The sequence below is a fragment of the Zootermopsis nevadensis genome, unplaced genomic scaffold (genome assembly GCF_977971745.1).
Source record: "Zootermopsis nevadensis isolate Lab colony 2312 unplaced genomic scaffold, Znev_1.0 Znev_ptg000030l, whole genome shotgun sequence".
NCBI lineage: Eukaryota > Metazoa > Arthropoda > Insecta > Blattodea > Termopsidae > Zootermopsis > Zootermopsis nevadensis.
Window position 1 is genome coordinate 20,998,940 of NW_028259162.1, and position 12,146 is coordinate 21,011,085.

The following is a 12,146-nucleotide window of genomic DNA, read 5'->3' on the forward strand; positions in this document are numbered from 1 at the left end:
CAAATCAAGGAGGATGAGATGGATTGGACATGTAGCATGTATCAGAACTGAAAAATTCATACTCTATTTTAGTCAGAAAACCTGAAGGAAAGCTGCCACTTGGGGAACCGGTGCAGAGGGGCGTAATATTAAAAATGGACCTCGATGAAAGTGCGAGTGTGTGGATTGGATTAATCTGGTTCAGGATAGGGTCCAGTGGACTCTTGTAGGCATAATAATGAATGAGTTCTATAAAGTGCAGGGAATTTCCTGGCCAGCTGCACGACTATCACCTTCTCAAGGACTCTGTTGTACATGATAGCCATACCAAGATCTCATTTCACCTTGTCTTGAAAAATCAATGAAAAATTCCAATCTGTTACAGTCACTGCCAGGATAGGCAGTAACCCAGCCACAAATTAAACTGGATACCTTCCAAATATAAGTGCACATGACCAATGCATCAACTTGTGTTACAAACATTGTTTCACTGCTGCTTAGGAATAACAGACTCCCTCTAATATTACCTTTGAGAAAAACTCAGGCTGTCCCACATCACTGCCATGCCTACATAGGAGTAAGAACATAACAGTGCTGACATTCCGTCCTGGTTTGCAACCCTCGCCATACAGTACAAACCGAAGTGCACCACTATCATATATCACAGTCTTGTTGACTCGGCCTGCAAGACAAAGAACATTACTACCATTAAGTGGGTGACTGGAAAAACATATACACTTACTGCTGTTGGTACCCTAATTACCTATAGCAAACATGTTGCCGGCCTGTGTAATGAGACACACACTTGCTTCCTGTCCACTGCAAGTTCTGTTGAGTGGCCCACAAACATTAATAAGGTAATTGTCTCCCTTCTCTGTTGTCAAGCTGTAGCCCCCATGAGGGGAGTGCAGTGCCATCAGGTTAAAAATACCCCCATACTGCTTCTCCTGCACAACGCAGTTCTCCCCAACAGCCAGCTGGAACACACCACCATCAGCTGTTAAACAGCTGTACATGAAAAAAGAACCTGGAATTTTGAAACTACACAGCTCCATGTAAAGAAATGTTCAACAACGATATTTCTCTGGAAACGAGTGTACTGCCAAAGCACATTAACTAAGAGTGTGTAGGTAACACAATTTTCATTATGTTACACACAAATAATACAATCTTCCAGAAAATAAACATTAAACTTGGACATGTAAAGAGTAACAAATCTGAAAGATATGTACAAAGCCATGTTCCAAAAAAATTTAAAAATGGGAAATCATTATATTATTAAATTCTGTAATGGTTACATAAACAATTTTTTATATGGTAAGTAAATGAAAAACCATGTGTAGTCCTCGAAGTGACTTTACTTCATCAAATTCAGTTCACTGCTCTTCAGAGCAACAAACACATTAAGTTACCAGTGAGGGGCAGGATGCCATGGTCTCCCAGGAGAAATGGTGTACGCACTTAGCGGTTTCCCTCACAAACACTGGCATTCCAACCACCTTCGAGCACGAGAATTCAATTTGCATGCTATGCATTCCACCACTGGGGCAAGAGGAACCCCCTGCAAAATGAAACGGTCATGCACTTAAGAGGCTGAGTAAGCTAAAAACACCAGCATATAATAATGACAGAGCAGATATAATCCTTCAATCTATTAGTTCAGCAATGCAAACTTCAAATGTCCTCACATCCAGTTACCTCAATACGTAGTTATATATTTGTAATAATTTTTCCATGCAACATATTACAATGTACGAGGGCGTTTCAAAAAGTAACAGCAAATTGACAATATTTCACGAAACGAATACCCCAGGCATTTCAAACTCCTGCGCAGGAAAGATACATTCTTGGAGAAGGTTTTGAAACGACGTGGCATGCTTAATTGGAAGGGATGCATATACAAAATGGTGGCGACCTTAGCTGTTTGCACCGTAGAGGAGCAGTGAGCAATCATAAGATTTTTGTGGTTGGAGGGTGTGAAACCTCGTGAAGTTCATAGAAGAATGCTGCAACAGTATGGAGATGCCTGCATTGGCGAGAAAAGAGTGTACGAGTGGGTAGATGCGTTTGAAAATGGGCGAACATCAATCCACGATGACCATGATAACGCACGCCCTCACACGGCTGCCGCGACTCTCGACACCATTCGGAGATTGAGATTTCAGATCTTACAGAATCCCCCATACAGATCTGACCTTGCTCCCTCTGATTATCATGTATTTGGACCCCTGAAGGACGCTTTGAGAGGACGAAGATTTGGGAATGATGATGAGGTCAAAGAAGCGGTGCATTCCTGGCTGAAGGCACAACCAAAAACATTTTTTTCTGATGGAATAAAGAAATTGGTGGAACGGTGTGAGAAGTGTATTGAAAACAAGGGTAATTATGTAGAAAAATTACATATCATTTGTATCTCTAATTAAATTATATATCTCAAAATATTTAAATTGTTGTTACTTTTTGAAACGCCCTCGTAGTTACGCAACTACGTGATGAGAAGCAAGCCAAGCTACAATAAAACAAATGTTATTTCACAACTTTCAACTGTATGGAACACACTAGATTCAACTTATGGTACTGTTCAATTTAATCATAATCAAAATCACAAATTAAATTCTTGGTCTGTTCAATCCATCACTTTCTTACACGTCACTGCCAACCCCTGAATCCACCTTATACTGACATGCATCTATACCCTGAATGGCACTTAAACAATCCGTGTTCAAAGGTCAAAACTATGCCTTATACCATGCAACCACTGCATATGAACAACCTATCAATGTGGATTGCCATATATGTCACACACCTGAAGTCTGCCTCCCTTTCGGAGTCTCACGTATGGTGCACGCACAACAGGCTGGTCTTATATGACATCTATTGAAGAAACTATTAAATCTTTTGAGATGCTGTTCACACTGAGATGAGAGGGAGGTTCTGTTTTATAAACACGGGCTAAAACAAACATCCGATGATCATACCGGGTGTATGAATGAATAGAGCGTGCTATTTAACTCAGCCAGTCGGGGACAATGTAGGATCTGTCTAAGAGTGGTAGTCTTCCACATAAACAACGAATTCTATATTTACTTGAAATATCAGATCAGGAAAATGTGGTGGAAGGGGGGGGTCTATAGTACTGATGATAAAAGTATTGAAGAAGTACATTAGTCACAAACAATGCCAGCTGAAACCCATTAAAGTGAAAGTGACAATGCTAGAAGTGACAGCAGTAATGAGCTGTGAGTAGGAAATTTATCATCACCAAACTTTTTATGAACAGAAATAAATTCCCTTCTACGTGCATACAAAGTGTTGTGTGATGTGCTTATACCACAAAGTGACCACAGTTTCACTGAAACGGTAATAATTTTTCAAAAGATTCCAGTAAATAACTCGTAGAACTGACTGTACTGCAGAAACGTTAGTATGCGCAACAGTACATTCAAGAGCAGGGCATGAATTTTAGGGCATGCCCTAGGGTGAGATAATGGAAAGATGTGAAAAAACATTAATTGTAAAGTCACTGAATTTCATATTTTGGTAATCATTCAAAAACCCATACTTTGATCATATTTTAGGAAAAACTGCCTTCTTAAAACCCCTTTTCTCCTTAAACCATTTATCTTCACACAAATGGAGCTTAACCCAGTTTTCAATTGCAAAAATATGAAACATGTGTGCCGTTCTATAAATACGGTAAACTCCAATACTGAGAGGTTAACAGTGCTGCTAACAAATACGAAATTCTGCAGAAAACACAAGGGAAATTTTATTTTGAAAGTCAAATAATATCCACATGATTTCCCTTTTTGTTTAAAGTCTTATATTAATATGTAAGAATGAAGTTTAATAAGTGCCAGCTGTAAAACTACACCTGTGACCCAGAAGGAGAACCTTCTCATCATGCCATTATGCAAGTGAACATAACATGGCAGTGTTGCTAAATATTGACAAAAACGGCCTACATACAGAATTATTTAACCTATATGTTGTGTTACAATATGCTGCTTCAAGATAATGAGTGTTTAATACTAACAAAAAATATAAAACACATTTCCTCATGTATCACCTGTGTACTCCAGAATGACTGTGTTTGACTCGGTTACTCTCAGTCCTCTGGTCATGAACCCCAAGCTGATAGAGGAATTGGAATCAGTCCTGCAGGCACCAACTCCATCTGAAATACAAAATGAAGGTAACTACTAAATCACAATGTTACGACACAAATCACTGGAACTGCACGAGATGGGAATGTTTATATCTGATGCCAGATGTCATTGTTCCTTTGGCCAGGGGGGGCATTTGACCTTACTGGTGAGTATGTCTGGTGTAGATCACTGTTGGTTGGAATCTCCAATGCTCACGGGTGCATGCCTTTTGCTCTATCCATGCGCGCTACATGCCCCGCCCATCTCATTCTTCTCGACTTAATCACCCTGATAACACTGGGGGAGGAGTACAAATTTTTAAGTTCGTCAAAATGCAGTTTTCTCCAGACCCCATCGTCTTCTCTCCAAGGCTCAAATATCCTCCTCAACGCCCTATTCTCAAACACCTGCAATCTGTGTTCCTCCCTGAGAGTGAGAGACCATGTAATAAAAGAATCATACACATAAAATTACAAATGTTCAAGTTGTTACACTTCAAAACTGTGGAAGAACCCCCCCCCCCCCCCTTACTGTTACTGAAATATTTGCTTTGTTTTCACTATGTCAAAACTATAACGCAACACTTCTAATCAACTGTGGTAGACAGATCATCCTGCCACTAAAAAAATTTCTGATTATCAAACGCACTCCACTTTTAGCGGATGCAAATTTTGAAAAACCCGTGGCTTATTACTATGTGAATAGTCTATTACACTTTCATTTCATTCACGAAACCGATTGGGACTCTCATACAAGATCAACCATGTTATTAAACAGCCCCATTCTAATATAACTAAAGTTGACATGGGATTGCAAATGCTGGCACTTCATACCTGCACACATATTGATGAGCACGGGATTCAGGGGACCACATACATTGATATGGTACTGTACCCCTGACGAGGGCTGTATGACCCAGTTGTGACTCTCCTTCCTCAAGGGAGACAGGTCAATGTGACCATCATAATGATCCAATACCTGAAACATGTCAGACGATCAGTCAGGTTACTGGGACATGCCAGCAGCCGACAGAGCACTGGTAAAATCTATTAACATGCACGCTGGAGGAACTTTCTGTGATTTAGCAAAAATGTCAGACTATAAATCACAAAATTTTGTTTACTAAATTAAATTGTTATGGCATTCATAGAATAGTTGCAAAATGGTTCAGATCCTACCTAACCCACAGAAAACAAAAGGTCAAACTAAAACCACTTAAAAAAAATCGTAATTTATTCTCAAACTGGAGAACAATAAAAATGGAGTTCTACAAAAGGATCAATTCTAGGGGCCTTGCTTTTCACAATATACACAAATGACCTTCCTCCAACAAAAAACACCTTATTAGAACCCATATTTGATGATGACACAAGTGTGCTAATTTGTACGAAAAATTTTGACGACTTCTGTGCAATATCAAACATAGTTCTCTCTCATATGAGTAAATGATTTATTGCCAACAAGCTGGACCTAAATCTAAATAAAACCACTATAACAAAATTGATAAGAAATAACTCACCACAACAAGCCTTAAGTATTGGTTATAATGGAGAGTAGATAGGGGAGTCGGTAAATACGAAATTCATGGTTTTTAAAACTGATAACTGTCTAAACTGGACAAATCATATTGAAAAACTGATACTAAAGTTAAGTGGAACATATTATGCAGTTAGATGTCAGCAGAATTGACACACTCAAATCAGTGTATTTTGCTTATTTTTACTCCATAAAAGAGTATGTAATAATTTGTTGGGGTAAATCATATAACAGTAAAAATACATTCACTTCACAAAAGAAAACTGTTAGATTAATGGCTGGTGTCAAATCTAGAAATTCATATAGAAATCCATTCAAGAGATCAGAGACCTTAGCTTTCCCATGAGAATACATATTCTCATTTAAACACTTCTTTGTAAATAACTAAAAAGATATTCAAACAAATTCTGCTATACAGTGTCAACACAAGGAATAAGAATCAGCTTCAAAGACCAAATGCCAGCCTCTCATGCTTTCAGGAGAGTACGTAATATGCAGGCATAAAAATTTTCAAAGTCCATCAGTAACTCTCACAAGTTTTACAAATAAAAAGGCACACTGTAAAGTAGAATTAATTACACACTCCTTTTACTCTGTTGATGAATTTATGTTCACAAAGAAGTCATAATGTACAATTAGGTTTCCTTGTCTTCACGTAATACCGGGTCTACAATTTATGACGCTGCGGTCGTGTTTGGATTGCGTGGTCGGCCGGTGCTCTGTTGATGTGGGCGGGAGTTGTGCACGTTCTTCTGGTGGGTGACCGGCGAATCAGTTTCAGTGCCGCTAGTAACAGCGAACTACGAATATTTCTCGTCACTAATACATGTTATTACATTAATTGTGCTTACCTTAAATCTACAAAAGATGTTCTAGCAGGCAAGCTTCACATCTCGTTAACATGTTTCGAAATACTCGACGAAGCTCTTCTTGGGAAATTGCCGAAATCAATTGTCCGGAGCCTCATAAAATTGTAGACCCGGTATAAAAGGGTAGTATAACTTACCTACTCTTTGTAATGGGTGGATGTATTTTTGGCATGTCTTTAATTATGTGAAATCTTTATAATAGTATGGACTGTACTTGTTCATAAGTGTTGCATTATTATGACTTATTCCACATCCTACTGCCATCTACGTAACTTATGGATCCTGAGAATGAAATGAAGGGGGCTTTGTTTGCTTGTGTGAACGTTTGTGTGCATGCGTGCACATTTGGGCATCTATACAAACATGCATGTATGTAGTAAGGCAACCCACCATGCACTCATAAGGCCACGCTTTGCATGCCAGAGGTGTCTCCACTTCAAAGATGTATGTCTCTCCTAATTTTTTCAAAAACTTCACGTTGGCAAAAGATGCACTGGCATTACATACAAACTGGATCTCAGTCCTTGGTCCTGCAAGCAATACAAAACTTCCATTCAATTTGAATTAAAATATAATAAAACTGAGAAGAAAAAGAGTACTGACCCTAGGTTCTGCCATTTCCATTCTATCAAGCAAACCTCTCTAGCTCAATTTGTATGGCTACATGTCTGCTGGTTTCTCTGCATTTTAAGTATTACATTTATATAAAAGAACATTTTAAAATTCATAAAAACAAAAACAAATCAAGGGCCTTTCGAAGATACCACACGAATAAGAGACAACTGCATCACTTGTTCTTGTGACAGAAATAAAAGATATGTACTTAAATTGCACTGAGATCCCTACTAATGCTCTGTGCACTTATGCTTCTCCTTGCATATATTGTTCACCTTTCTCCACAGTTGTATAAATGAGAGCAAGGCCTGTTGTCTTCGATAACTCCACATGATGTCCGCCCAGATGGCCAATGACTGTCTTGTTATGCTCATCAACTTTACAAGCTGTCACAAGATCGATATCACCGCAGGCACCTGAACGCACAGGCCCACATATGTTTAGCAGAAATTTTTGCCTGGCAGTAGTTTCAACTTCGTAATAGTCTGAGTGGCGTAGACTGCTGAAATCACTGTCACCAAAAACACAATCCTTGTCAGAAGGGCATGCTGCAACTGTCTCCCACATCACAAGCAGTGTGCAGTTCTCCCTCACAGATATCAGAACTGGGTTTTGATCCTGCAATGTCAAAGAAAAAATGATTTTACATCAAAGTTATTGCACGTTGCTGAGAAGCATAACTAGTATAATATCTTTACTGCAGAACTCACAACCAGAATGGTTTGGCCAACAGAACATCAAGAGCAGTCTGACATGAAAATGAAGGAAACGCAACTTGAAGGCAAAAAGCAAGGTGAAAAGAATACAGAGGGAGCACGACATAAACACAACAGGCAAAACACAAGAGAGAGTAGGGCTTTGTGAAATCAAAGCTGAAAAGTGGAAATGTTCATGCCACTAACAAATTAGTCAATGTTTCAAAATTCTACAGAACGTTTTTATTAAAGTCTGTAAAGATATGAAAGCAAAACACCACTAGAAAAATTGAAGTTTTAGTTGAAAGCAACATGAAACATTTGGTAAATCCCACGTAATAAATCCTTGTGATGTTATCACAAGTTTTGCAAAATCCATGGAACCAAAAACAAGTATATGTGGTGAAGAGATTTTGACACAGCCCAGTAACTGCAAGAGTCAGCTTGCAAGAATGTTAAGTATCACCGCTGAAAAGGTAGTAACCAACATGAATGAAGTAGTGGCCTGAAAGCAATATAATATTCCTGCTACAACCCCCTTGATACTGGCTACACACTGCTTTAGTGGCCGAGACATGACGCTGACCACTCGCCCCATCTAGTGCCGAGGTCAAGAATGAGTAGGAGCTATATCGCCTCTCTCCCCAAGCACCTACATGGCGTGTAGCGGGACAGCTTTACTTTTACTTTAATTTTTACACACTGCTTTGTCTCTGTTGATGTAAGCTGTTTAAAACTGTCCACAGTGAGCAGAAGCATCTCTGAAGCAGACTGTGATGGTGACTAAGAAACCTCGAGAGGCATTAGTGCTGTCAAGTTTACGGCTGGAAATCAGGTTAAAGTGCCCTACACACATCAATAACATTCACATGGCCAAATCAAGCAAATATACTTCCATTTCATCTTTAAGTTGTCCAGAAGAATATATATTACCCCCTGTTTCAGTGGGAAACAAAGTTAAATCTGAATTTATAGACATGTTATGACAAGACTTTTATTTTTTAATAGGATAGCACTGGCCTTTCCTAACAAAATGGCCTATTTTTTTACAACAATATTTTCAAAAGGTTGTGTAGCTGACCTTGATATTCTTTGAAGAGACCTCGACAAAGCCATAATGGTTACCCAGTTACAAAAATTCAAGGTTACGCTGGCATCTGTATGCACTGTTTATAACAGGGGTCAGCAAACATTTTTTCTAAAGGGCCAAATAGTAAATATTTTAGGCTCTGCGGGCCAAGAGGCAAACTCGAGGATATTTATATAGGTAAACCTACTTATGTAACAAGAAAAAACCAAGTTTTTACAAATTTATTGAACAAAATGTAACTTAATAATGAGTAGACTACAATTGTTTGAAATACAGCTCTACTATTGAGAAGAATGGAATTGCCTGTTATGAGATAACATTTCACCAAACTGAGGTTGAAATTCAGTACTCCCAATCAAAATTGACTGTAAATGTTCATCCGTTAATGCTGACCTGTATTGAGATTTTACATATTTCATCTTTGAAAATGTCCTTTCACACAGGTAGGTGCTGCCAAATACAGATATCAATCCCCGAGCATATGATCTTAATTGACCGTATTCATCGCTTGGAAGACATATATAGAATTCTGTTAGATTCTTCTCTTGAAATTTGCTTTCTAGCATGTCATCACACTGCAGATTAATCACTTCCAATTGAAGGTTAGGTGGAAGCTTCTCAATTGTACAGTCAAATGGATTTTGAAATATGGAAATATCTCCTGCACTTGCATCAAGATCCAAAAAACGCTGCTGGTACTGTAGTTTGAGTTCAGAAAATATATCCGCTGCAAATTTGTGCGGGAGTGGAGGTTTCACTTCTTCTTTTAATTTCTGACAGCATGGGAAATGCACAAAGCAGTTTGAAATTTCAAAGAATTTAAATATGTAAAATCAGTTCTTAACTCGCGGGCCGTACAAACAGCGGTGGCGGGCCGGATTTGGCCCGGGGGGCCGTAGTTTGCCGACCCCTGGTTTATAACATCAGTCATCACTGTACTTTTAAGCCTGTTTTTATAGGATCAACCCAGCTACACTTACCGCACTAGAGCAGACAAACGAGATCTCAGTACTGTAGTTCATGCCCCCACTACAAGGCTGTGTACCCACCAAGTCCAGCACAGGTCTCTCAAGTACTGAGTGAGCACCTGCAACAACAAATACTTAAAATCACAAACCAGCAAATCAAACGTGTTTGCTTCAGGATAACGAATGCACAGAATGTGGGTTGTGTTGTCCCTTGTGGCACACCACCATTGTTACTTCTCATTGGTCCAGCCTTGAGGACTGTGCCCCACATGGGGGTTTCTGGACCACCCAAAAATTCCCAAGGGTATTGGCAAACCACATGATTTTTCTGCCTCTTGTTTAAGAATTAACCCCCAAAGAAGCATCAAAGAGTGTAATATTTGTCACAGTAGTATGCTAAGTTTCCAAGTTAGGTGGATTCCTGTCGCCACAGCATAAAAGTTTCCAGTCACAGAATGATATCAATGAAAGCAAATCAGCTGAATACCTGACTTCAAGTGATACAGATTCTCAGAATGGCAGACCATCATTTTCTGATGAGACTTGGCATGCCTGGAATGGCTAATGAAGACCACAAGAATACCTCAGACAAGATACCTGGTCTCAGGACCTCAATGTTCAATAAAGAATCTGCTATGATACTGCATGCCAGGAATGAAAACAGTATAATGTAGCCCTGTATTTGCTACTGTGTCACACTTTATTTTTGGTATGCTACGAAGTCATGTATATAATCAATACCATATAAAATTCATTTAATGTAAATTCTTCTTCAGAATCAAAATTATAAGTGAACACTTATCTCATCAATATTACGCAAACATTTTGCCATGGCACTAGCAGCCAAATTACTGTTTCTGAAATATACCAACCTGGAGTGTCGCGCTGTATGGAGCAGAGACTTGGACACTCAGGATGAAGGAACAGAAATACCTGGAGAGTTTCGAAATGTGGTGTTGGAGAAGAATAGAGAAGATCAGGTGGACGGATCGAGTGACCAACGAAGAAGTATTGAGGAGAGTCAACGAGCAAAGAAGCATTCTGCAGGGGATTACACGAAGGAAAGCTAACTGGCTGGGACATATTATGAGAAGGAATGGATTAATGAGTGATATCACCGAAGGCCAGGTTGAAGGAAAGAGAGGACTAGGAAGAAGATTGATACAGCTAACCAACGATCTTAAACAAGGAAAGAAGATGACGTTCCAGGAATTAAAACGAGAAGCCGAGAATAGGGACAACTGGAGAGCTCTTTTTGGGCAGAGCAATGGACCTGTCGTAAGACAGAACACTCAATAATATAAAGCAAATGAGATTCAAATGACAATTTTTCATCATCAATGCACAGCTGTAAGCCTGACAAGTATCATAACACTTTACATGTAAAGGGGATCTAGTCTGTGTATGGCAAAATCAAGGCCTTCTGCAGTAATACCAAGTTGCTAAAATATTATCCACTCATGTTAATTAAAAGTCTCCAAGACTAGAAATCTATCCATTCATCCTAATTAATGTCTTTTAAATGCAGATAAAATCTGAGCTGCCCATACAGAAAGAGATAAAAATTGTACTGATTTTTTTTATTCTATATATAAAAATAAAGAAGTTAGTATGGCACTTAATTTATTGCACATAAATCTTGGCAAGTCTGTCCTAATTATTTATGCATGTTAACAAAGCCTGTTTTTCCTTATTCCTGTAATTCTGCGGACCACCTGAATAAATCTCATGAACCACTAGCCCTTGAGCCACAATTTGGGAATCTCTACACTGTATCCTTTACTCGCTAATATTTTCTAAGAAAGATATCTTCTACAGAATGTGTTTTGCTTACTTATTTGATATGCTCCAGCATTTGAAACCACCACACGCCATGTTTTATTCTGTTGTCCTGAAACAAGTACAGAGTGCTGGTACTGCAGAGGTGTGAGGAATGGCTCACATACAGAGAAGAATGCTTTCTCTGCGCCATTTGTGGTCTGCCAGCTCTCCTGCCTCGACAACCTACAAACAGTGGAAGCAGTTTCACATTGCATATGTAGTCTTCATGGATTCTAAATTATGGGCTTGGAATGACATGGTTCTACCTGACCATTCACATGTTTCAAGAAAAATTACACCAAGTTTCAAAGTTTTATAACTTGTACAGTTATTGCTTCTTTCCTTCCAAAGTTGACACTGTTAGTAGGGGCAGAGATTGGTTTGATTTTTAAACCAGGTTATTAGCCAGTTATCCAATACTTCAC

At 38.9% G+C, this 12,146-nt stretch overlaps 1 protein-coding gene across 3 annotated transcripts in view; it reads right to left on the reverse strand.

Moving 5' to 3' along the window:
- LOC110828972 (BLOC-1 related complex subunit 5) overlaps positions 1–12,146 on the reverse strand; it is a 132,195-nt gene that overhangs the window by 117,270 nt on the left and 2,779 nt on the right. For all 3 annotated transcript variants that reach the window (XR_015537849.1, XM_087358744.1, XM_087358742.1), the window contains exons 2-10: positions 11,735–11,904; positions 9,913–10,019; positions 7,423–7,765; positions 6,923–7,062; positions 4,961–5,105; positions 4,049–4,156; positions 1,392–1,540; positions 743–956; positions 507–661 (exon numbers count right to left, since the gene is read on the reverse strand). Coding sequence is in view for 2 of the 3 variants with exons in the window: in XM_087358744.1 (XP_087214870.1) it covers positions 507–661; positions 743–956; positions 1,392–1,540; positions 4,049–4,156; positions 4,961–5,105; positions 6,923–7,062; positions 7,423–7,765; positions 9,913–10,019; positions 11,735–11,904 (1,531 nt within the window). In the remaining variant the exon portion in view is untranslated. The remainder of the gene's footprint in view (positions 1–506; positions 662–742; positions 957–1,391; positions 1,541–4,048; positions 4,157–4,960; positions 5,106–6,922; positions 7,063–7,422; positions 7,766–9,912; positions 10,020–11,734; positions 11,905–12,146) is intronic.